The sequence below is a fragment of the Mobula hypostoma genome, chromosome X1, assembly GCF_963921235.1.
Source record: "Mobula hypostoma chromosome X1, sMobHyp1.1, whole genome shotgun sequence".
Lineage (NCBI taxonomy): Eukaryota > Metazoa > Chordata > Chondrichthyes > Myliobatiformes > Myliobatidae > Mobula > Mobula hypostoma.
Window position 1 is genome coordinate 17,203,406 of NC_086128.1, and position 26,411 is coordinate 17,229,816.

A 26,411-nucleotide genomic window follows, 5' to 3' on the forward strand; every position below is an offset into this window, starting at 1 on the left:
GTGGCCCAGGAAGTCGATGGTGTCGAGTCCGAACTGGCATTTGGCTGGATTGATTGTAAGGCCGAATTCGCTCAGGCGGGAGTAAAGCTGGCGGAGGTGGGACAGATGCTCCTGCCGACTACTGCTGGCTATGAGGATGTCGTCCAAATAGATGAATACAAAGTCCAGGTCGCGTCCCACCGCATCCATTAGCCGCTGGAAAGTCTGTGCGGTATTCTTTAGACCAAACGGCATTCGGAGGAATTCAAAAAGTCCAAACGGGGTGATAAGTGCTGTTTTGAGGATGTCATCCGGATGTACAGGGATTTGATGGTATCCCAGACGAGGTCTACCTTGGAAAAGATCCTTGCGCCATGTAGGTTTGCTGCGAAGTCTTGAATGTGCGGCACAGGGTAGCGGTCTGGCGTTGTAGCCCCGTTCAGTCTGCCCTAGTCACCGCATGGTCTCCAGCCCCCCGTTGCCTTGGGCACCATGTGAAGGGCGGAGGCCCATGGGCTGTCGGACCGTCGTTTGATCCCTAATTCCTCCATCTTCTTGAACTCCTCCTTTGCCAGTCGGAGCTTGTCCGGGGGAAGCCTTCGAGCACAGGCGTGGAGGGGTGGTCCCTGGGTCGGGATGTGGTGCTGTACTCCGTGTCTGGGCATGGCTGCCGTGAACTGCGGTGTCAGTACTGATGGGAAATCCACCAGGACCCTGGTGAATTCATCGTCGGACAGTGTGATGGAGTCCAGGTGTGGGGCTGGCAACTGTGCTTCACCCAGGGAGAACGTTTGAAAAGTCTTGGCGTGGACTAATCGCTTCCCTTGCAGATCGACCAGCAGGCTGTAGGCTCGTAGAAAATCTGCCCCCAGGAGTGGTTGGGCCACGGCGGCCAGTGTGAAGTCCCACGTGAACCGGCTGGAGCTGAACTGTAGCGGCACCGTGCGGGTGCCGTAGGTTCGTATTGTGCTGCCATTAGCGGCCCTCAGGGTGGATCCCGGTTCTCTGTTGCAGGTGTCGTAACTCGTTGGAGGTAAGGCGCTGATCTCCGCTCCGGTGTCGACCAAAAAGCAGTGTCCCGACTGCTTGTCCCAGACGTACAGGAGGCTGTCCTGATGGCCAGCCGCCGTAGCCATCAGCAGCGGCTGGCCCTGGCGTTTCCTGGGAATTTGCAGGGTGGTCTGCAGCGGCGGGCCTCTGTGCCCCACCGCTGGTGGTAGAAACACCATTGTTCGTTGGGCTCCTCACTCCCGTCACCGGGTTTTGTAGGCTCTGCTGCCAGGCCTGGTCTGGTCTGTCGTTGGGCACGCGGCTTGGTGACCTGTGCGACGGATGCCCCTCTCTCTTTCTTGGCATTCCACAGCACATCTGCTCGGGCCGCCACCTCCCGGGGGTTGCTGAAATCTGCGTCGGACAGCAGCAGGCATATGTCCTCGGGCAGTTGCTCTAGGAACGCCTGCTCAAACATGAGGCAGGGTTTGTGTCCTTCAGCCAGGGCCAGCATCTTGTTCATTAATGCTGACAGCGGCCTGTCTCCCAAACCTTCCAGATGTATTAAGCGGCGTGCTCGTTCGCGCCGTGATAGTCCGAAAGTCCTTATGAGCAGGGCTTTGAACGCTGTGTATTTGCCGTCCTCCGGGGGCGACTGTATAAACTCCTCAACTTGTGCAGCAGTCTCCTGGTCGAGTGAGCTCAGCACGTAGTAGTAGCGAGTGGACTCCGAGGTTATCTGCCGAATGTGGAATTGTGCTTCTGCTTGTTCGAACCATATTTGGAGTCGCAGCGTCCAGAAGCTTGGCAGTTTTAACGAAACTGCGTGAACAGATGCAGCGTCGGTCATCTCTGGTTCAAATATCGTTTGGGCCGTCGGGGTCACCAATTGTAGCGATGTGCTCCACACAGCGCTAGAATAATAACATGGAGTCGGTGAGTTAGAGTTGCGATAAAAGTGATTTATTCAAACTTCGCGGCCCGCTTTAAAGCCTTCCCGTTCCCGCCCTCCCTGGGCGGGATTGCTGTGGGGAATGCATATTCCCAGACCCTTTCTGCGCGCGGGATTTTCCCCCTGCTGGTGAAGATGGCCTGGCGCCCTTTTTGGGGCCGGCCCTCTGTCTGCGCGCGCTGTTGTGAGCCGGTTCGTGTGTGCCAGAAAGTGGATCGCCACACTTTACCTAAAGAACGCATGGTGGACAGGAAGAGCGCAGGAAGTTCAGCAACTTGCTGATAACTATAATGTGCCAAGATCCTGAGATCCAAGGATAGAGGAAAGTTTGCCAAGGACAAAGAGGCTGTCAATGCGCAGTGGAAGGAACATACTAAAAATCTAAATCAAGCCTTAGTCTTTGATGTACCTAGGTTTCCTTGACAACCCCCCCCCCGCCCCCCCACCGCATCTCACAGTCCACTATCAGTTACAGTCTGGGAAGAGATCGAATATGCTGAGTGACTGTTGAGAAACAACAAAGCCTCTTGAATAGACAAAATCACTGCTGAAGCACCGTAACGTGATGGAGAGTTACTCCTAGGGCAAATTCATAATGTTATCTCCCTTGCATAGGAAGAGGAGAGAATGCCAGGTCATCTCAGAGTCACAGTAATCACAATCATTTTCAAGGAAAGAGACGGCCAGTTGCAGGAGTTACAGGCCCTCATTGAACAAGTTGTCACAAGGGTCCTCCTCAAACATTTCCCTCCACTGGGGAAAGAACCCCTCGCACAGGGCAGATCTTGTCCATCAATAAGTATAATGGACATGATCTCAACTGAGGACATGCACGAGTAGCAAAAGGAATACGCAATGCGGGTTTGGAAAGGAGGTACGTCAACTTCAACCTGAACAGATTGATTGGTTGACAAAAGACAAAATGATTGGTCAAAAGGCTTTGATGAAAGGTTATTGAGCTGAAGTCTTCATTCTGTTGCTCTCTCTGCAGATGCTGTCTGATCTGTAAAGTGATTCCAGCATTCTGTATTTTTATTTCAAATTTGTAGCATCTACAATCTATTGCTTATTGAAGACAAAATGACAGTTTAATTGAAGTAATTGCAAACTAATGTAGAAATTGACTAAGTTTTTACATTTCCCTCATGGCATTTACACCCAGGATTCCAATAATCAGAATTTTGATAAGCATTCTCAGTTTTGGACTGATTGCCTTTTGTTTTGTGTGCATAAACCTTCCATTTCAGCATGATAGCTAACAAGAGCTGTCATTACATGCTAGACTGGGAAATTTAGACTGCCTGGCAATGAAATCAGAATACAGCTCAAGCAATTACTCCCTTGAGCAGTTTTCACAGTCCTTGTTCCAGTGTAGAGAGTGAGAATGGATAATGTTAATAATTCAAACACGGTCCTTTTAACTCTGGGATTGTGGTTTGTATCTAGGCTGGATTGATAGATGACAATATACAGCAATAACCATAAGAGTACAAATTGAAATAAGTTGTGTAGATTCAGCACAGTTTTGAACCAGCATACTGTATGTCTATAGTATAAAGCTCTCTACAACAGTAGCCATTTGCATTTACAATGTGTATCACCTTTAATGGGGTGATTTATCACAAGGACTTTACAAGAACATTACCAGAGAAAATTTAAAAGCAACTTACAGAGTCATCAAAAGAGGTGACTATATACTTGGACAAAGGGCGATAAGTTTTAAGAAGCATTTAAAAATAGAGTCAAAGAAGTTCTGGCATGGAATTCTAGAATGTGGTTCCATGGCAGCTGAAGGTCCGACCTCCAGTGGCAGATCGATGGTAATCAGTTGGGCAAAGGGACAAGACTGAAGGAGCGCAGAGAACTGAGGTGGAGGTTACAGAAATTGGCAACGGTGGAGAGATTTGAATCATTGGTAGAAATTGTCAAATTAGAATGTTGTAGGCAATGTAGAGAAGTGAGCACATGGATGAATAGGATTTGATGTGACTTCAGATTGAGACAGAGGAATTTACGATAAGCTATGGTTTGCAAAGGATAGAAAATGAGAATCCAGACAGGAGCTCCTGAATGGCCATTAGTTGACGTAACATTGACCCTTCTTCCAAGAGGATGTGTCCTCGCAGGTGTGGGATCTGGAACACCCTGGGGGCTTACTCCGCAGGCTGAGTTGGCAGTTAATTGTTGAAACCATTTCAAACCAGTTAATGTGGTTCATTCACTGCGATTCACCTGATGTGAAATTTCTAAACTCCAACATGATGCAAAAAATGGAAACTCATCGTGTTACCAGCGCTGGTCTTGTCAACACTGATCTATTTCTCCCCCATTTACAATAAGTGTAACAGCAGAGACATTGGTAGAGCTTTAAAACTTAGTAGCAGAGACTTAGCTATTATTTCAGAAGTTTGTAAAATGCTATTATACAATACTGATCTTGCATTGAGATCTTACTGAATGACAGATATTTCGCCTGGGTCATGATCTTATCTCAACATATCAGTATACAATAGCAGACAGACTAATATCCCTGAGGCACAAGTAATAAATCATCGATATGGTGCTGCAGGGCACACACAGTAGCTGAATTTGCAGATCACCATGGTCCATAGTCGGGGCAGACCTGACAAGTATCTAATCCACCTATCTGTGTACATGCAATAACAATAGATTTCAGTACTGCCTTTGTATCTTTCCAAAATTCTTTACAGCCAGTGTTTTTTCATCTGTTACTATGTAAGCAGTCCTTTTGTGCATAGCACACTTCCCCATAGAGCAGTGTGATAGAAACATAGAAAACCTACAGCACAATATTGACCTGATCAATTGATTTTGTATTTTTTTCTATTTATGAGATGAGACAATGGCAAATTCACCATTAATCACCGTTGAGAAAGTGGTGGTGAGCCACCTCCTTGAACCGCTGAAGTCCTTCAGGTGTCCCATGGGTGGGTGTGTTTGCACCCGCGCCACCCACCCCCTGGCACTCCTTCTCTTCCACCTGTCGCACACTCCTCCCGCGGCGCTCTACCCTTGCCATTCCCAACATACTTTGTTCCTGCCAGATTTACAAACTCGTTCTCAGCTCCATGGTGACAAATACAGTACTGTGCGAGGGAGGGGCTGTATTTTGGGGATTGATGTTCCCCTTCCGTTTTGTGCAGGGAAGGGGGTTTGGGGGGGATTGATGATCGGATGCTATTGTTTTTTGTGCAGGAAGGGGTGGGTTTGATGTTTCTCTCTGAAAGACTTTCATTTTCTTTGTTTCGTGGCTATCTGGTGAAGGCAAATTTCAGAGTTGTATAGGGATACATGCTTTGATGATAAATGAACCTTTGAACCCGTGCAAAAGTCTTAGGCAGCCTAGCTACTGTATATATATTTATGTGCCTAAGACCTTTGTTCAGTACTGTATATGTACACCCAAAAGGTGAGTCAGAGCATTGACAATGTTGACCTGCCTTCACCTGTGAGCAAAAACTCCAGAGTGTTTCGTGCTCGGTTTTGATGGGTACTGTGGAGGTTCTGTGCCAAAGTACTCAGTAGAAATTAGCAAGAATTTTAGCCACAGGGAAATACGAAAAACTTAGGACAGGCCGAGCTGTGGCTCCCTGCCCCAAGTATTCTAAATGCAGCAAGTAAACCTACTTTCAAATCCCATTCTATTAGCCAATAAATACTGTGTCTGAGAGCTTATCTCTTTTCGATGTGGGACTGAGGGAGGTACAGAATATGAATTCCCCTTGAACAAATCTTTTCGTACCTGTGCTCTCCTATCGGGATTATTAAGTGACTTCACCTAGTGCCTAATCCCCACAATCATTTTCCCTTCTTTTTTCATCTTATTGACAAAGTCCATCTCAATGGGAGTGCAGTCAAAGGCACTGCTGAATGTTCCCTGGCTTTATCATTACGATTAAGACTCATGAACTACGACAAGCCTTCCATTTTAGTGCTACAACCAACACTGCTTTACAATGGAATCCTTATTTCCCTCCATTCTGCACCACTTTGCCTTGTTAATGATTTGAACCCCTGAATCAGTGATTAGAATGGGTTTAGTGAAAGCCAGTGAAGGTATAATTTTCCATTAATGTTCTGCACTGTAGTACAAAATACAATGACCTTAGAGAGTGGATATATGAGTATTTGGATAGACAGAGATTGATTAGGGATCATCAGCACGGCTTTGTGCATGGTAGGTCGTGTCTAACCAATCTTGTAGAGTTTTTCAAGGAAGTTACCAGGAAAGTTGATGCAGGCAAGGCAGTGGATGTTGTCTACATGGATTTCAGCGAGGCATCTGACAAGATCCCGCATGGGAGATTGGTCAAGAAAGTTCAGTCACTTTGCATTCAAGATGGCGTTGTAAATTGGATTAGACATTGGCTTTGTGGAAGAAGCCAGAGAGTGGTAGTAGATGGTTTCCTCTCTGAATGGAGACCTGTGACTCGTGGTGTGCAGTAGGGATCGGTGCTGGGTCCGTTGTTGTTCGTCATCCATGTCAATGATCTGGATGTTAAGTGGATGTTCAATGTGGTTAACTGGATCACAACAAGGTTGGGGGTGTAGTGGACAGTGAGGACAGCTGTCATGGCTTGCAGAGGGATCTGCATCAGGTGGAAAAATGGGCTGAGCAATGGCAGATGGAATTTAATGCAGACAAGTGTGGGGAGTTGCATTTCGGTAGGACCAATCAGGGTAGGTCTTACACAGTGAACTCGTAGGGCACTGAGGATTGTGGTAAAACAAAGGGATCTGGGACTACGGGTCCATAATTCATTGAAAGTGCTGTCACAGGTAGATAGGGTCATAAAGAAAGCTTTTGGCACATTGGCCTTCATAAATCAAAATACTGAGTACGGGAGATGGGATGTTCTGTAAGACGGTGAGGCATAATTTGGAATATTGTGTCAAGTTTTGGTCACCTACCTGCAGGAGAGATATAAATAATATTGAAAGAGTACAGAGAACATTTACAAGGATGTTGCCGGGACTGGAGGACCTGAGTAAAATGGAAAGATTGGATAGGATTGAAGAAGATGGCGCCAGCAAACAACACAACCAACGGTGACATCCTTCAGACAGTCACAAAACTACCTCTTTTACTTTTTCCTCTTTTAAATATGGGTCTACTACTATGCTGCGTGCAATTGGAACATGGGATTTACATTTCGGTAGTGTGTTTTTCGGCCAATTGAGTGATCTGGCACTTTGCTGTCACTGAAGGAATTCAGCGAGGTTTAAAGCGGCCAGGAAGCCTGGAGACAGGCGGGGGGTGGGGGGGTATAGGGGAGCAGTGAACCCATGATCGACTCCATTTCTCACTGGTTAAAACATCGAGCAAGATTGTAGTCAACAAGGATGAGAATAGAAGGCGAGTGGTTGTTCAGCGCCATCTGCCTGCATTTGACCGGTCTGTCTCTCCCTCTCACTATCGGCTCCCAGAGGAAGGTACCTGTGTGTGACCGGTCTGTCTCTCCCTCTTTCGCTCACTGCTCCCAGAGGAAGGTGCCTACATTTGACTCGTCTCTTCCTCTCCCTCGAATCTGCTGGACGATGTTGCTAGAGTCTTTGATCTTGAGCGAGGTTTAATCAATGCAGTTTGTGGATTGGACTCCAGTTCATGTTATTATGTGTTTCTGGTTTCTGGTTACTCCTTTTTTTTATTTCCTATTTTGTGTGATTTTGATTGGGGCGGATTGGCTCTGTGGCCTGCAGTCAATGAACGACGTAGGACTAAGTTGAACTGAACTGAACATGCCTAGGCTGTTTCAAGGACCCTATGCTTTGATGTTTTATATTCTGTGCGTTTTTTGCTCATCTTTTGCCATTGGCGTGATTTGTTCTTTTTTTGCGCATTGGGTGTTTGATACATTCTTTGGATGGGTTCCATGGTGTTACTTTGTTTGGTGGCTGTCTGTGGGAAGACAGCCATCTTCCCTCAGGGTTGTATATTGAATACATACTTGATAATAAATGCACTTTGATCTTTGAGCTTTGACTTTATTCCCTAGAACGTAGAAGATTGAGGGAAGATTTGATAGAGGTATACAAAACTATGAAAGGTATAGAAAGGGTAAATTCAAGCAGGCTTTTTCCACTGAGGGTGGGTGACACTGTAACTATAGGTTATAGATTAAGGGTGAAAGATAAAATGATTAAGGGGAACATGCGGGGGAACTTCTTCACTCAGAGGATGGTGAGAGTGTGGAATGAGCTGCCAGCGCAAGTGGTGCATATGAGCTCCATTTCAGCATTTAAGAGAAGTTACGGCAGGTACACGGATGGGAGGGGTATGGAGGTCTATGGTCTGGGTGCAGGTCGATGGGAGTAGGCAGCTTAAATGCTTCAGTGTGGACTAGATAGGCCACAGGGCCAGTTTCTATGCTGTAGTTTTCTATGACTCTATGACCAATCATATTGAGCTCCTATTCTGTCAAATGTTGCTTGATATAGTTCTAGTTGTGATGGTTGACAAAGCCTAAACTCAAAAGGAGATTTGACACCCTATCCGATTATAGGTATCTATGGGCACTTCAAAGACTAGCTTACTTCCCTGTCTAGTCTCTGTGGCGAGATCTGGCTGCCAATACGAGGAAACCTGCAGATGCTGGAAATTCAAGCAACACACATCAAAGTTGCTGGTGAACGCAGCAGGCCAGGCAGCATCTCTAGGAAGAGGTACAGTCGACGTTTTGGGCCGAGACCCTTCGTCAGGACTAACTGAAGGAAGAGTTAGTAAGAGATTTGAAAGTGGGGGGGGAGGGGGAGATCCAAAATGATAGGAGAAGACAGGAGGGGGAGGGATGGAGCCAAGAGCTGGACAGGTGATAGGCAAAAGGGATATGAGAGGATCATGGGACAGGAGGTCCGGGGAGAAAGAAGGGGGGGGAACCCAGAGGATGGGCAAGGGGTATAGTGAGAGGGACAGAAGGAGAAAAAGGAGAGAGAGAAAAAGAATGTGTGTATATAAATAAATAAATAACGGATGGGGTACGAGGGGGAGGTGGGGCATTAGCGGAAGTTAGAGAAGTCAATGTTCATGCCATCAGGTTGGAGGCTACCCATACGGAATATAAGGTGTTGTTCCTCCAACCTGAGTGTGGCTTCATCTTTACAGTAGAGGAGGCCGTGGATAGACATATCAGAATGGGAATGGGACGTGGATGATCCTGCTTTCCCTGGCGGACAGAGTGTAGGTGTTCAGCGAAACGGTCTCCCAGTCTGCGTCGGGTCTCACCCATATATAGAAGGCCACATCGGGAGCACCGGACGCAGTATATCATCCCAGCCGACTCACAGGTGAAGTGTCGCCTCACCTGGAGGGACTGTCTGAGACCCTGAATGGTGGTGAGGAAGGAATTGTAAGGGCATGTGTAACATCCTCCCGCCACCCTGCTAGGAATAGGGTTCCCCTTGTCCTCACCAATTTCCCCCGGGATCAATAAAGTATGACTATGACTATGACCTACCACCCCACCAGCCTCCGGGTCCAACATATAATTCTCCATAACTTCCGCCACCTCCAACGGGATCCCACCACCAAGCACATCTTTCCCTCCCCCCCCCTACTTTCCGCAGGGATCGCTCCCTACGCGACTCCCTTGTCCATTCATCCCCCCCATCCCTCCCCACCGATCTCCTTCCTGGCACTTATCCTTGTAAGCGGAACAAGTGTTACACATGCTCTGTCTTCTCCTATCATTTCGGATCTCCCCTCCCCCTCCCCCTCCCCCTCCCACTTTCAAATCTCTTACTATCTCTTCTTTCAGTTAGTCCTGACGAAGGGTTCCGGCCCGAAACGTCGACTGTACCTCTTCCTATAGATGCTGCCTGGCCTGCTGCGTTCACCAGCATTTTTTTTTGTGTGTCTGGCTGCAAATGCCCACTACTTGAGTCTCCCCCTCCTTCCCAAGGAGCAACATAGTTTATTTTATTTTATTTTTAATGATACATGTTTAAATTTAGACACACAATTCTTAATACACATTTAACACTCACAGAGGATTTCTGAATTTATGAAAGAATTGCGAATGGGAATCATTTAAACTGTCTAGTTCCCCTTAAAAAGGTATTCCTAACTCAGGTACAATTCTTACAGACTCAAAGGACATAAAAATGTGTTTCAGACGAGCGAGTCGTCTGTAGCAGTAATCACAGGCTTTGGAATGAATTCTAGTTCTTTTTTCTGTCATTCTCTTTGGCATTCATAACTATCTGCAATGCTTTTGCAAGTTTGTTGTGTTGTGCTACCAGTTGACGTTATCTGTATGTGATGTTATTCAGATACCTTTATCAGGCTAGACAAATGCAATGTTTAATTAGATAACTGTGGACTTCATTGCTTCCCTTGATTAAACATGGACCTACAAGAACCTGATTGTTCACTTATTTACAACAAGAAGCTGAGCAAGGAATATTGGTTAGAAGATTAACTTTGTGAAAAACAACCCTGACCCTTTGGAAGGGTCATGTCGCTGGCACGAAAGCTGAGCTCAGCACTAAGTCCCCTTGATGGGTCCTGCAAAGTGAATATCCATCATATAGTGAGAATATCATCAAGTAAAGTTCTGTGCACATTTGGACAGCACAGTGGCAAAGGGATAATGGAATCAATGTAAAATTATTGGTCACTAAAATATCTGGGGATTATTCTGCCAGCTACATGCAATGTATTTGATGTCCACATTTAAAATGTGGATCTGTAATTTTAATTAGGTACCGTGGTGCTAGAAAGTTTGTGATCCCTGTAGAATTTTCTCTATTTCTGCATAAATGTGACCTAAAATGTGATCAGATCTTCATGTTAATCCAAAAGCTAGATAAAGGAAACCCAATTAAATAAATAACATAAAAAACATTATACTTCATTTATTTATTGAGAAAAATGATCCAATATTACATGTATTTGTTGGGAAAACTATGTGAACCTTTGGGGAAATGCCTTCTACAAAATCTATTTGGAATCATGTGATCCAATCAATGAGATGAGATTGGAGGTGTGGGTTGTAGAGGTGCCTGCCATACAAAAAAGATGCATAAAGTCAGGTTACTGACAGAACCTACTCTTCTCAAGAAAGATCTGTGTAGGTGCATCATGCCTCGATCAAAACAACTTTCAGAGGACCTTAGAAGAAGAATAGTAGAGATGCATGAAGCTGTAAAAGGCTACAAAATCATTTCAAAAGACCTGTGTTCATCAGTCCACAGTGTCTACAAATGGAGGAAACACGATGTTGTTGAACTGAATTGAATTGACTTTATTTCTTACATCCTTCACATACGTGAGGAGAAAAGTCTTTGCGTTACGTCTCCATCTGAATGTGCAATTTATAGTAATTTGTAATGAATAGCATGTACAACACAACAGTCAATATAACATAGAAGTACAATTGTATCGGTGTGAATCTATCAGTCTGATGGCCTGGTGTAAGAAGCCGTCCCAGAGCTTGTTGGTCCTGGCTTTTATGCCGTGGTACCATTTTCCGGATGGTAGCAGCTGGAACAGTTTGTGGTTGGGGTGGCTCGGGTCCCCAATGATCCTTTGGACCCTTTTTACACACCTGTCTTTGTAAATGTCATGAATAGTGGGAAGTTCACATCTGCAGATACTCTCCCTAGGAGTGGGCGTCCTGCAAAGATCACACCAAGAGCACAATGTGCAATGCTGAAATAGGTGAGAAAGAACCCAAAGGTAACAGCATAAGACCTGCAAAAATCTTTAGAACTTGCTTAAGTCTCTGTTTATGCGTTCACTGTAAGTAAAACACTGAACAAGAATGGTGTTCATGGAAGGACACCATGGTGGAAACCGCTGCTCTCCAAAACAAAAACATTGCTGCACATCTCAAGTTTGCAAAAGATCACCTGGATGTTCAACAATGCTTCTGGGACAATATTCTGTGGACAGATGAGACAAAAGTTGAACCTTTTGGCAGAAATGCACATCGATATGTTGGGAGGAAAAAGGGCACTGCACACCAACACCAAAACCTCATCCCAACTGTGAAGCATGGTAGAAGGAGCATCATGGTTTGGGGCTGCTTTGCTGCCTCAGGACTTGGACAGCTTGCAATCGTCGAGGAAACAATGAATTCAAAATTGTATCAAGACATTTTACAGGAGAATGTCAGCGTAGCAGTCCATCATCTGAAGCTTAATAGAAGTTGGATAATGCAACAAGACAATGATCCGAAAGACAAGAGTAAATCAACAACAGAATGGTTTAAAAATAAGAAAATGTGTGTTTTCGAATGGCCGAGTAAAGTCCTGACCTTAATCCTATAGGAGTGTTGTGGAAGGACCTGAAGCAAGCAGTTCATGCAAGGAAGCTCACCAACATCCCAGAGTTGAAGCAGTTTTGTGAGGAATGGCCTAACTTTCCTCCAAACCAATGCACAGGACTGATCAGCAGTTACCGGAAATGTTTGGTTGAAGTTATTGCTGTACTAGGGGGTCACAACAGTTACTGAAAGCAAAGGTTCACATAGTTTTTCCAACAAATACACATAATATTGGATCATTTTTCTCAATAAATAAATGAATAAGTATAATGTTTTTGTGTTATTTATTTAATTGGGTTCTCTTTATCTGGTTTTAGGACTTGCGTAAAGATCTGATCACATTTTAGGACATATTTATACAGAAATAACGAAAATTCTACAGGGTTCACGACTTTCTAGCACCACTGTAAAGTGTATATGAGAGTTGTTTCTGGCTTTGCTTGCAAGCTAAATGCGGGTGATGTAAATCCTTAGTCAGTTTTCTGTGCTAACTTCCTGACAAAGGGAAGCATGATTCCCTCAAGGAGTTAAACTCAACTTCTCCTATTAACATTACATGAAGTGTAAACCCAGCCCAATGTCACAGTGCTCGCTACATTGGACGTGTATGAGGGTGGGAGTGGGAGGAAAGGGGCTTGTTTTTCTGTTGTTGTTTTGTTACTTGTTGTGTTCTGTGTTGTTTTACCAAGCATTTTGGGTATGCTATGTTGGCACTGGAATGTGTGCCCCCCCCCACAGCATATCCCTAGGTAGTTAACACAAAGGATGCATATCACTTTATGCTTCAATGTACATAAATGAATCTGAATCTGAAACTTTTTTCCACCAACCACTCACCCTGCTTCTGAACCTCTGGCCCTGCTGGGAAGTATTTCAAGATTGGAAGGGGACTTCTGTCAAGTGAGACCTAGCAAATGTTCAGTACGTTCTACCAGACCGGACACGATGCGGCCTAAAAGCCCAGCATATCTATCTGTCCTTGGGAAATGTTAGATGTGCTATTTGGAAGCTGTTCCCCAGAAGGTTGTTGAAGGGCAGTTGGAACCTATTAACAGGAGTGTTATTGAGTGCAAATATTTTTCATAGAAGAACTACAGTTCAGAAGCTCCCAATTATCAGCTTAATGTTTGAGATTTATTTTTTTTATGACTTTTGGGTTTGGTCGTAAAGTTAACATTCCAATCAGGCACAGGATGAAAACCAAATGCTGTCTTAATTAGACTGCATATCAGAGTAATAAATGGAAAGGTTGATGATGTACTGAAAGTTCGCTACTACTAAAGTAGCAAGCACACTCAAGGACCAAGCCAGAGGAGCCAAGGGTGCGATGAGGAGAATTATTTTCTTTCTATGCTGATTGTCATTATATGGGGCCCAGTGGCTGAAAATGGTAGAAGCAGAAGGAAAGATAAAGGCTTCAAGGGGAAATCATTGAAGAAAAGTGAGTCAGAACAGGCACAATGGGCCATATGGCATTCTTCTGTGCTGAGTTGTCATATCATTTTGTATAAGGACTCCACGACCCTGCCACCCTGGCTAGTGTATCACAGAAATGTTGGACTCAGGATTCAAGATGTAGGTAATACTAGGATCCAACAGTTGAGATTTCCTCAAAGAAGGCATTGACACCACCTAGCATTGAGCTAGATTTTAACGGTAAAAGTATCTGTTGATCCTTCAAGCCTTTAGAAGTTGTTGCAGAGCGCTGTGTTCTTGTGACTCTTCCCCTCCTGCTCCCCACTGTGCTCTTGCTGTTTGAAACCTGCACTCAGTGAGTGGGAAACGGTTATCAATGGTTCTCTGAGACCCTCCGTTGGTTAGGGTCGACCATGGATGTGGCATCCCAGCTGTCTATGTGATGCGCAATCCTGGGCAGTACGAAAAGGAGAGCAAGCTGTTGCCCATGCAGCCAGCTTCCCCTCTCCACGCAGCTGATGAATCCAAAGGAACAGCAGAGACCAATACAGTTTGGTACCTGCGGCATTGCAGGGGTTGCCAGTCAACGTTGAACTCAACGTAGGACTGCCTTAGGGACTCCAGCTCCGGATTTTTCCTCTGGGTTTACTCCCGAAGCTTCCCTCATGAGTGTGTATAGCCATGAGACAGCAGAGGTTTGAGATAAGAGTTTTCGTTTTCCTAGATGAGCTGCCAACAATGGCTGACAAGTCCCATCTGCCTGAAGTAACTGGTTTTCAGGCGCCTGTAACCCGCCTTTGCCCCTTCTCCTGTCAGTGGAAACAGTTCCACCGGGTTTAGTAGCTAAGCCGCATGTGAAAGCTAGGAACTGGACTTGGTTGTCAGAGGCTAATTGAGACCCTTGCCATTGGGAGCTTATCCCTACTACCCCTCTCCCCCACCTTGGCTATAACAACCTTAAGGAATCTATCAGTGATTCTAATACTTGATTAACACTAAGAATGGAGACTGCAGATGGGAAACTTAATCCAGATAATCTAGTATTGAAAGTTAGCATTGGTCAGGATGGATTGTGAAACCACTGGATTGTGGTAAAATGCATCTAGTTCATGAACATCTTCCAGAGATGGAAATGTGCCACCTGTACTTAGACTGGCCTTTGAAGCCATTTCATTAGCTCAGTTCAAAGGTACTTAGGACAGCCGTGAGGAGGTAATATTCCTGCTCTTTTCTTTTATTCTGCCTGACCAGTAGACCAGTGGCACAACTGGTAGAGTCACTGCCCCACAACTCCGAAGACCCAGGTTCATTTCTGACCCCCGAAAGTTGTCTCTGTGGAGTTTGCACGTTCTCCCTGTGACTCTGTGGGTTTCCTCCCACATTCCAAAGACATGCGGGTTGGTAGGTTAACTGGCTACTGAGAATTAGTCCTGAGTAGTAGGAGAATTAGCAGGAGAAATCAATGGATTTGTGAGGGAGAATAGGTTACAAGAGATAAATGGGACGGGGATTGGTAAGACTGCTGTGAGAGCTGGCATAGATGGGATGGTCTGAATGGCCTCCATATGTGTTATATGAAATATTCTCTCATAAGTCTTCTTCCTGGTTGATTGTCCCAGGTCCTTTCTGTTGATGATGCGTTACACAAGTAAACTACACCACCTTGGTGACCGAGTAGCAATGCTTTAAAACTCTTAGTTATCAGTCTTGCCATTAACTTTGACCAGGTTGTGTATTGTTTGGGCAAAACACATCAAAGTTGCTGGTGAACGCAGCAGGCCAGGCAGCATCTCTAGGAAGAGGTACAGTTGACGTTTCGGGCTGAGACCCTTCATCAGGATTGTTTGGGCTTGGATTCACACACACCCAGTGTTGTGGTCACTGAAAGTAAACATAACTGGTAAAAGAAGGGAAGCCAGCATTATATTGCTAACCTGGACAAATTGTACTCCAAAGGCATTCTGTTAGAACATCCTGCCTTGGTCGATACTAGTAAGTGGAAGGGGGAAGAGTGCTTTCACAGATAGGTAATAGTGCTGTATGATGTTCTTTATTTATGACAGGCACTCCAAGAGCAGCCACTGTATATTGAGAAAAGGTGACAAGCTTTAAGCAAGCTATTTATTTAGTATGTGGAACAAGATTACACTGCCAGTTCGCTGCACTAATCAAAATCTCCTATGATTTTATGTTCAAAGGTGACATTGGAGGTCAAATGGGATTATTCATTGGTGCAAGTCTTCTGACAATCCTGGAGCTTTTTGACTACGTGTATGAGGTAAGCTCTTATAAATTATTTTGCACTAGTCTTATTAAATGGAGAATGTAAGACCTTCTGTGCTTAAGAGAAAGCATGAGAAAGTTCGGCATGTTAGCACAGTGGTTAGTGTGACACTATTACAACACCAGCAAGCCAGGTTCAATTCCGCCACTGCCTGTAAGGAGTTTGCCTGTTCTCCCCAGGACCACGTGGGTTTTCTCCGGGTGCTCCGGTTTCCTCCCACAGTCCAAATTGGTCACATGATTGTAATTGGGCAGCATCAGGCCAGAAGAGCCTTTTACCATGCTGTATCTCTAAATGAATAAGTAGTGGATTTTTAAAAAATTATTCAGTAATTTCTCAGGATCTGGGTACTTCCTGCTAGTCCTTAATTGCTCTTGAAGTTAATGGCTTGCTAGGATATTTCAGAGGGCATTTAAAAGTCAACTGTATTGGAAGGGGATAAATGAGGAGGGGGCACATTATTGACTAGGGGGTAATTGAGCTGAATGTCATGGCTGTGTTGTAAATTAATTGCAATTCTATCAAAGCAACTGCAAGGGCTCTGGTGGCTCAGTTGGTAAGTGCACCACCCAGGCAGGACACAGGTTTATGGACCAGAAACAGGCATAACTTGCATTGTTTATCTAGACAAAGCTAAATCGAATCACTGATGTTCCAAATACTAGTTTGCCGAGTGAGTCAGTGACCCCAAGGGAAATGCACATGAAAGGGGGATGAGGGCAGGTTGAGTTATGGTTCCCTGCTACTGATAAATGGAAGACAGACCTACACTTGGCACACAACCAAGATCAATGCTGTTCTCCTGCGTGCATACCCCTGACTGAACGTGACTTGGTGAGGCCACAGGTGAGATGTCAAAGTGCTGTGCAGAAATGTGTAATCCATTTGGAATGGTCTCTTGAGTCTAAGCACCAGAAGATTAATTTCCTACCCCTGGAAAGGTTGCTGTGAGACTTGCCTTGGAAGCAACCATGCAAAATAAAGGCAAACCGTTGAAGTGTCAGGAAGATGCATCAGGTACTTAAACAGGGGTGTACTCATCCATTACTACCACAATATGCCAAACCCTAGGTACATCCATTGTCAGGAGAAGTGATCCCATGGCAACCATATTCTAAACACTTCAGTGTGGTGCTTAATGCTTGCAGTAGGTAAATCGTTCAGTGACAGTTGTCCCAATGGTGACTGTCAAGTCGAGTGCATTGTCACGTGCTCAGGTACAATGGAAAGACCTGCCTGCAGCAGCATCACAGGCATGTAGGTACAGACAACACACAGAACATAAATTATGCAAGACAAGTGAAGAAAAAGAATGCACAAAACAATACAGTCATAGGGGGAAAAAAGCATAAACCAGAGACACAAGAGATTCTGCAGATGCTGGAAATCCAGAGTAACGAACACAAAACGCTGGAGGAACTCAGCAGGTCAGGCAGTATCCATGGAAGGGAAAAAACAGTCGATGTTTTGGACCAAGACCCTTCATCAAAACTCAAATCCGATACAAGTCCACAGTAGTGGAAGAGATGGTCACAAAGTTCAAAGTAAATTTATTATCACAGTACATATATGTCACCATATACAACCTGAGATTCTTTTTCTTGCGGGCATTCACAGTAAATACAAGAAACACGATAGAATCAATGAAACACTGCACCTAATGGGGCGAACAATCAATGTACAAAGGAGAACAAACTGTGCAAATACAAAAATAAATAAATAAGCAATAAATATCAAGAACATGAGATGAAGAGTCCTTGAAAGTGAGTCCATGCGTTGTGGGAACAGTTCAGTGATGGGGTGAGTGAAGTTTTCCCCTCTGGTTCAAGAGCCTGATGGTCGAGGAGTAATAACTGTTCCTGAACCTGGTGGTGTGAGTCCTAATGCTCCTATACTTTCTTCCTGACAGTGAGAAGAAAGCCTCGCCTGGATGGTGGGGACTGCTTTCCTGTGACAATGTTCTGTGTAGATGTGTTCAATGCTGGGGAGGGCTTTGCCACTGATGGATTGAGATGTATCCAATACTGTTTGAGGGTTTTTTATTCAAGGGCTGTAGTGTTTCATTGCTGAGGTAGGATCAGGGTTGTGCAGGCTGCATGAACTGGTGCTGTGGGACTTCAGGCTTCTGTACCTCCTGCCTGACGGTAGCAGTGAGAAGATGGCATAGTCTGGATTGTAGGGATCTTTGGTGATAGGTGCCACCTTCTTGAAGTAGCACCTCCTGTAGATGCTGTCAATGCTGTGGAGGGCGATGGCAACGATGGACCCAGCTGTGTCCACTACCCTCTGCAGCCCACTGTATCCTTGTGTGTTTGAATTGCCATGCTAGGCAATGATGCAACCAGTCAGGAAACCTTCAAAATTCAAAGTACAAAGGAAATTCATTATCAAAGTACATCTACGTCACCATATCATACCCTGTGATTCATTTTCTTGTGAGCATTCACAGTAAATATAAAGAAACACAATAGAATAAATGAAAAATTACACAAAAGACAGACAAACAACCGGTGTGCAAAAGACAACAAACTACAAATACAAAAAGAAAAAAAAATTAATAATAATAAATAAAGAGCAATGAATATCAAGAACATTAGGTGAAGAGTCCATATAAGTGTGTCCATAGGTTGTGGTAACAGTTCAGTGCTGGGGTGAATGAAGTTTTCCCCTTTGGTTCAAGACCCTGATGGTTGAGGGGTAATAACTGTTCCTGAACCTGGAGCTGTGGGTCCTAATGCTCCTTTAACTCGAGAAGCAGTGAGAAGGGAGCCTGACCTGGATAGTGGGAGTTCTTGATGGTGGATACTGACTTCCTGTAACAGTGCTCCTTGTAGATGTGCTCAGTCGTGGAGAGGGCTTTACCTGTGATGGTCTGGGCCGTATCCACTACTTTTTGTAGGATTTTCCATTCAAGGGCATTGGTGTTTCCATACCAGGCTGTGATGCAACCTGTCAGTATACTCTCCACTACACATCTATGTAAGTTTGACAAATTTTTAAATGACATGCTGAATATTCACAAACTTCTAAGAAAGTAGAGGCACTGTCGTGCTTTGTTTGTAATGGCAAATACGTGCTGGACCCAGGATAGATCCTCTGAAATGATAATGCAGAGGAATTTAAAGTGGCTGACCTTCTCCACCTCTGATTCCCCCATTGAGGACTGGCTCATGGACCTCTGGTCTCCTCCTCCTGAAGTCAGTAATCAGCTCCTTGGTCTTGCTGACATTGAGTGAGAGGTTGTTGTTATGGCACCACTCAGCCAGATTTTCAATCTCCCTCCTCTATCCTGATTTGTCACCACCTTTGATTCAGCCAGTGGGCAGTGGTGTCATCAGCAAACTTAAATATGGCATTGGAGTTGTGCTTAGCCACACGGTCATAAGTGTAAAGTGAGTAGAGCGGGGCTGGGGGGTGCGGGCTAAGTATACAGCCTGTGCTGATAGAGATCATGGAGGAGATGTTTTTGCCAATCTGAACTGACTGGGGTCTGCAAGTGAGGAAATCGAGGATCCAATTGCACAAGAAGGTATTGAGGCCAAGGTCTTGAAGGTTATTGATTAGTTCTGAGGGGATGATGATATTGAATGCCGAGCTATAGTCAATGAAGAGCATCCTGATGTATGCATCTTCACTGTCCAGATGTTCCAGAGCTGAGTGACAATAGTCCATCTGTAGAAGTTTATTATACTTAATATTAAGGCTGATCAGTATGCTTATCCATTGCTGACATGCCTGTTATTTGACTATCCACCTTAGAATTCTGGTCCATCTGACAAGTTTTCCAACTGGATTTCCAACTTTAAGGCTTGACCAGGAGTTCATATCTTAATTTGAGTTAATTCTGCCTCTGCACAAAGACATTAACCAGATCTATAAATCAATCAATGCTTAAATGTTCAATTTAGTCTTTGTGATATTTGAGAATGAACTGACTTTAAATTGCAATCAATGACAATCAAGCATTCCAACTCTCTTCATGCTTTTAGTGCTGGAGTTTGAAAGTTCATGAAGTTATGATTTAATTGTCTGATTTCTAAAAGTAAGTTATTATATTGCACTAAATGAATGCCACAAACAAATTGCAGTCATTTTCACAGCTTGACTCACCCCTTTGCAAGTCCAAATGATCAAAACCAAGCAAAGATTGCAGACTTACTTAAAAATGGGTGCAAAAACACAGCAGCCAATTATAGTTGAGAAGGAAAGCTTGCTCTGAAAGTTAGCCTTTCTCCTCGGGGTGCTCCAGAGTATCTCACGGTGAATCAGGCACGTTCAGAGTGTGATCACTACTGGAAAAAATGAGGGGAATAAAGTGTGCACAGCAAGATTCCACATTTAGCAAATTGATGGTGACCAAATAATCTGTTCTTAGAAGTGAAAGAATAATCTTGGCTCCAACGCCAGAGATAGCTTCTCAGTCCTTGAATGCCACAGAATCTTTTTCATCCACCTGAGAAGCAGGGATGGCCTCAGTTTAATGTCAAATCCAAAAGGCACCATTTCTAATAGTGTGTAACTGCACTGAGTTATCAAACAAGAGATTACCCAAAGCTCTGCATTAAGAATTAAACTCATAACTCTGAGTTAGAGTACAACCCATCAAGCCAGCCATGTAACTGTACAACAATGACAGTTGACAACATAGCTTCATTCAGAAGGTGAAAAGTCTTCTTGGCTTCTTTCAGGAAGCAACAATCAAGAAGGACTTTGGGGAACCAAAAGGTGTTTGACAAAATCCCATGTGAAGATGTTTGTCTTCTTGTTGGGCCCTTGCCTCCCAGTAGAGCAGAGGCCATCAATGCCCTTCTGTCTCCATCGTCTTCTGTACTGAGCCAGTTTCTCAAAGATGGACCAGGAGTGTCCCCATCGTCTAATTTCAGCCTTGTCATCTCCCCTCTGCGTGTTCGTTGGATATCCCTTTTCCCTCTTTCCTTAGAGATTCCATTTTAATGTGAAGGGAGATCATTTGCGCTTAAATGTGTAATACCCTGCGAACGGATAAGAAATTAGATGAAGTGAGAACAAATAATACAGCTGAAGCAAGTCACAACTGAATACAAGGAGGTAATGTATGCCAAAGGGTTTAGTGGTGGGACTGCTGTAAATAACCTGCATTCAAATAGTTAATTCAATCTGGGTTTAACTAAAAGTATCAAATTAATGCTAGAGGAACTCAGCAGGTCAGGCAGCAACTGTGGAAGGAAATGGGCAGTTGATGTTTTGGGTTAAGACCCTTCATTTGGACTGAAAGAGTAGATGGGAAATCATCACCATCATCATTATGTGCTGTGTTGTATGACGTGAGTGATCACGGTCTTTGACCATGATTGTTCTTGACAAATTTTTCTATAGAAGTTGTTTACCATTGCCTTCTTCTAGGCAGTGTCTTTACAAGATGGGTGACCCCCACCATTATCAATAGTCTTCAGAAATTCACAAGCACGAGAAAATCTGCAGATGCTGGAAATCCAAAGTAACACACACAAAATGCTGGAGGAACTCAGCAGGCCAGGCAGCATCTATGGAAAAGAGTAAACAGCTGATTTTTCGGGCTGAGATCCTTCCTGAGATTCTCGTCTTGAAATGTCAACTGTTTACTCATTTCCACAGATGCTGCCTGGCCTGCTGACTTCCTCCAGCATTTTGTGTGTGTTACCTTTCAGAGATTGTCTGGCACCAGTGGTCGCACAACCAGAACTTGTGATATGCACTGTCTGCTTGTATGACCATCCACCACCTGCTCCTATGGCTTCATGTGACTCTGATCAGGGGGTTAAGCAGGTGCTACACCTTGCCCAAGGGTGACCTGCAGTCTAGTGGAAGGAAGGAGCGCCTTACACCTCCTTTGGTAGAGATGTATCTCCACCCCGCCACCCAAGAAGGGAAATAGCCAGTATAAAAAGGTGAGGGGAAGGGGTGGCAGGTGATAGCTATATCCAGGTGAGGAGGGTAAATAGGCAGATGGAGGAGGGGAGAGTGGAGATAGTGACAGAGGCTGAGAGGTAAGAGGTGACACAAGGCTGCAGATGGTGGGATCTGATAGCAGAGTCTGGTGGAATATGGAACCAAATAATGGAGATGGGGGAGGGCAGATGGGAACAGTGGGAGGAAGGGACCCAGTGGGAGGGGTGTGTGGGTGGTGGAGGGGAAAGGAACAGGGTGATGGAGGCAGGGGCAGGCGTAAGAGGAACTGGGTAGGTCAGGAAGAGAGAGAAAAGTGACAGGTGGTTTACCTGAAGTTGGAGAATTCAATGTTCATCCTGTCGGGCTGTAGACCACCCTGGACCTCATGTTTTGCCTGGGAAGTCTACTGGTCCCAGCCTACACTTCCCTTATTTGGTTCCATGCTCCACCTTCCTCTGCTATCAGACCCTACCATCTGCAGCCCTTTGTTACCTCCCAGTCCCTGTCACTATCTCCACTCTGCCCTCCTTCATCTGCCAATCACCCCTGCTCACCTGGATCCACCTACAACCTGCCAATTCTTGCTTCACCTGTCACCCTCACCTCTTTATACTGACTATTTCCTTTCTACTCTTTCAGTCCCGATGAAGATCTGGATCATCAATGGAAAAATAATGGATGGCAGCCATATGCCTTGTGATTTTGAAGTGGTAGTTGAGGAAGATAAAAACACCTGGAGGTTTAGGGAACTCTTAATCATTTCACTGTGATGTCCATATTCATTTTAGTACACACTCTGCCTGAGGCAATGCAGATGACAGCCATAATTGGCTTCAAGTTTGCCTACGAATTGAATTCACCATTTCAATTCCATTCATTACAATTAGTCTGAAATTATAATTACATTTAGTTTAGAAAGAAAACAAACCTCCAATATTAAACTCAACAACTTTTGCTTTTACAGGCTCATACCATTTTAATAATCATCTTAACAATTGCTGCCAGAGCAACCCCATTGCCCCAGTACATCATTGAATGAAATAGTACCCTGAATATTTTCAGCCACAAGCTGCTTTCTCCACTTATTTCGTTCAAGACGCCCCGTACCACACTGAACGAAGAAGCCCACTTGATTGGCATCTTATCCACCGCACTAAGTATTCAACCCCCTCCCCCACCCCCCACCCCCCAGGTGGTGACTGCTATGTACTGTCTGCAAAATGCCGACAATTACTTGCCCAGGCTACTCTGACAGCACCTCCATACATGTGATGACTACCGCCAAGGACAACAGGCACATGGGAGCACCATCAACTACAGGTTCTCCTCCAATCACCCACCCCATCCTGACTGGGAAATAAATTGCCATTCCTTCATCAGTGCTGGGTCAGAATCTTGGAATTCTGCACTGTGGGAATGTAGTGGCTGCTCGTGGCAATATTGGATGAACAATTAATACTGGTTTTATTGCCTCTGACATCCAATGCCAAAATAGAAGAATAAAGCAGAAGTCAGCTACCCAGCAACAATGACTAACATCCTGACGAAGGGTCTCGGCCTGAAACGTCGACTGCACCTCTTCCTACAGATGCTGCCTGGCCTGCTGCGTTCACCAGCAACTTTGATGTGTGTTGCTTTAATGACTAACAATGTTTGTGCTGTAAAACTTGCAATATACTCACAGCAAATGCATTAAGATCACTTGTAAATGTTAGAGATAATTATTGTAAATCAGGAAGCTTTTGTATGAGTCTGATTTTTGCTGACATTGCATCACACCCGGGTGAATGTGGTGTCCGTCTAGTGGGCTGCAGCCAGACTGAGGTCATCCAAGCCAGCTGCCATCTCCTTTTTAATTACATCATTGCCATTCACAATCTCAACCGGCATTACATCACACATTAAATCAACTTCATCTGCCGCAAAGTCTACTAATATCTGCCATGTTGGCAATGGCAAAATGAGATTTAAAATGGAGCTCTAATTCTGCTATAAGATGAGCTGTCATAAAAGTGCAATCCTCCACATTCGTCCACTTATTGTATTGCGCAGGATTAGTAGAGTGGCTTGCCGATTGCCAAGCCTGCTGCCTTTTGACCTCTTGTTCCCCATCTCTCACTGCGCTACTGGAACCCAGAATCTCCCTGCTTTTGCGCCATTGGCATTCCTCCCATCATTAAGCAATCCATCTCTGCCAGAACAAAACTGCTGCAGGGTGGGAGACCTCCTGGATGTGTGAGAGCCTGGCTGTCTGGTTCCATCTGGGGTTCCAGAGGGTCGATAGGAGAAGAGAATTTTGTAAACATTGTGCACCCTTTTGATTGTCTGTCCAAAATACCACCCAACAAGGTGGAGGTATTCTAGAATATAACAACAAGGATGTCATGTTGAGACTTTATGAAACACTGGTGAGGCCTCACTCGGAGTATTGTGAGTGGTTTTGTGCCCCTTATTTTAGAAAGGATGTGCTGAAACTGAGAGGGTTCAAAGGAGGTTCACTAAAATGATTCCACGATTAAACAGCTTGACATATGAAGTGCATTTGATGGCTCTAGGCCTATATTCACTAGAATTCAGAAGAATGAGGGGTGATCAAATTGAAATTTTTTGAATGGTGAAAAGTCTTCATAGAGTGGATGTGGAGAGTATGTTTCCAATGGTGAAAGAGTCTTAGACCAGAGGACACAGTCTCAGAATAGAGGGCCATCCTTTGATAACAGAGATGAGGAGGAATTTCTTCCGCCAGAGAATGGCAAATCTGTGTAATTCGTTGCCACAGGCAGCTGTGGAGGCCAGGTCATTGGGAATATTTAAGGTAGAGGTTGATAGATTCTTGGTTGGTCAGGGCATGAAGACTGCAGAAGAATGGGGAAAATCGATCAGCCGTGATTGAATGGTGGAGCAGACTCAATGGGCCAAATGGCCTAATTCTGCTCCTATGGCTTATGCTCCTATGGTGTTGTGTGCAAATGAGTAAATGGGCCTTCATTTCTTTTTGAATATCAACAAAAAATTCTAAATTCTCAAGTGATTGATATGGAAACATTTTGTTGTTGGGTTGGAGGAGAGTCTGCTCCTGGTCCTTGAGCAGCTGAATGCTGGAGTCTTGAAAGAATGGGAAATAAAGGCCAACAACCAGCCCCTCACAATGAAGAAAGATCAGGCCATGGAGCCTAAATTAGAGGAGGGCAGATTTGTCAGAGGTTTCTAGAGCTTGAGTGGATTACAGAACTCAAGAGGGGTAAGACCATGTAGGGATAAGAAATGAAGGAGTGATGGTGCCACACATGAGTGATGTAGCAGTGAAATGCAAGAGCTGAAAACAATAATGGCACTGATTATTCACATCCTGAATGAACACTTGCTAGCAGGTATTATTCATTAGGCAGCTTTGCAGAATTTTCTATATAAATATTGCCACTCTGAAGGAAAAAGCTTCTCGTGTGTGTGTGGGGGGGGGCAGGCGGGGCAGGGGGGGGAGAACATACAGATGGATTTGGAAGACCCACGGAATATGATTTATTCCTGACGTGATGACTTACAAGTAACAGAGCAAGGGGTGAGTTATGGCCAATACTATGAGTGGGATACAAATGGTATCCCATGGGTTTCTTGTACTGCATTCAGCCTTAAACTATGTGTTAAAAATGAATTAGAGCATAAAATGGCATTAATTAGGTGAAACAGTGAGAAATGCTGAGTTTAATGATGTGCTGACTCATCGCAGTCTTGTTTCAGTGGTAGTGGGTAGCTAGCTGAATTAGATTTAGAAAGGTAATTATTCTCAGTATTATGCGTACAAGAAACGTTCAAAGAATTGTGTGCAATTCGGACCACCCCAGTATAACAAAATTTATTTGCATTTGCTCAAATCATACAAAGAGTGAAAGGGGGTCACAGACTCAGAGTCATCATCAGAATGATGAAGAGGACTTCCTTCAACCGTAAATTATACATGAAGTGCTTTACTAAGAGTGGCCTTTTACACAGATAAAAAATGCTGGTGAACGCAGCAGGCCAGGCAGCATCTATAGGAAGAAGTACAGTCGACGTTTCGGGCCAAGACCCTTCGTCAGGACTAACTGAAAGAAGAGCTAGTAAGAGATTTGAAAGTGGGAGGCGGAGGGGGAGATCCAAAATGATAGGAGAAGACAGGAGGGGGAGGGATGGAGCCGAGAGCTGGACAGGTGATTGGCAAAAGGTGTACCAGGCTGGAGAAGGGAGAGGATCATGGGATGGGAGGCCTAGGGAGAAAGAAAGGGGGAGCGGAGCCCAGAGGATGGGCTAGGAGTTATAGTGAGAGGGACAGAGGGAGAAAAAAGAGAGAGGGAAAAAATTAATTAATTAATAACAGATGAAGGGGAGGTGGGGCATTAACAGAAGTTAGAGAAGTCAATGTTCATGCCATCAGGTTGGAGGCTACCCAGACAGAATATAAGGTGTTGTTCCTCCAGCCTGAGTGTGGCTTCATCTTTACAGTAGAGGAGACCGTGGATAGACATATCAGAATGGGAACGGGATGTGGAATTAAAATGTGTGGCCACTGGGAGATTCTGCTTTCTCTGGCGGACAGAGCGTAGGTGTTCAGCAAAGCGGT

The 26,411-nt window shown here is 44.7% G+C and overlaps 1 protein-coding gene across 3 annotated transcripts in view; it reads left to right on the plus strand.

Annotated features, from left to right (window-relative positions):
- Positions 1–26,411, plus strand: part of asic1b (acid-sensing (proton-gated) ion channel 1b) — a 921,001-nt gene that overhangs the window by 881,044 nt on the left and 13,546 nt on the right. For all 3 annotated transcript variants that reach the window (XM_063037278.1, XM_063037276.1, XM_063037277.1), the window contains exon 8: positions 15,822–15,901. In XM_063037278.1, the coding sequence (XP_062893348.1) occupies positions 15,822–15,901 (80 nt within the window). The remainder of the gene's footprint in view (positions 1–15,821; positions 15,902–26,411) is intronic.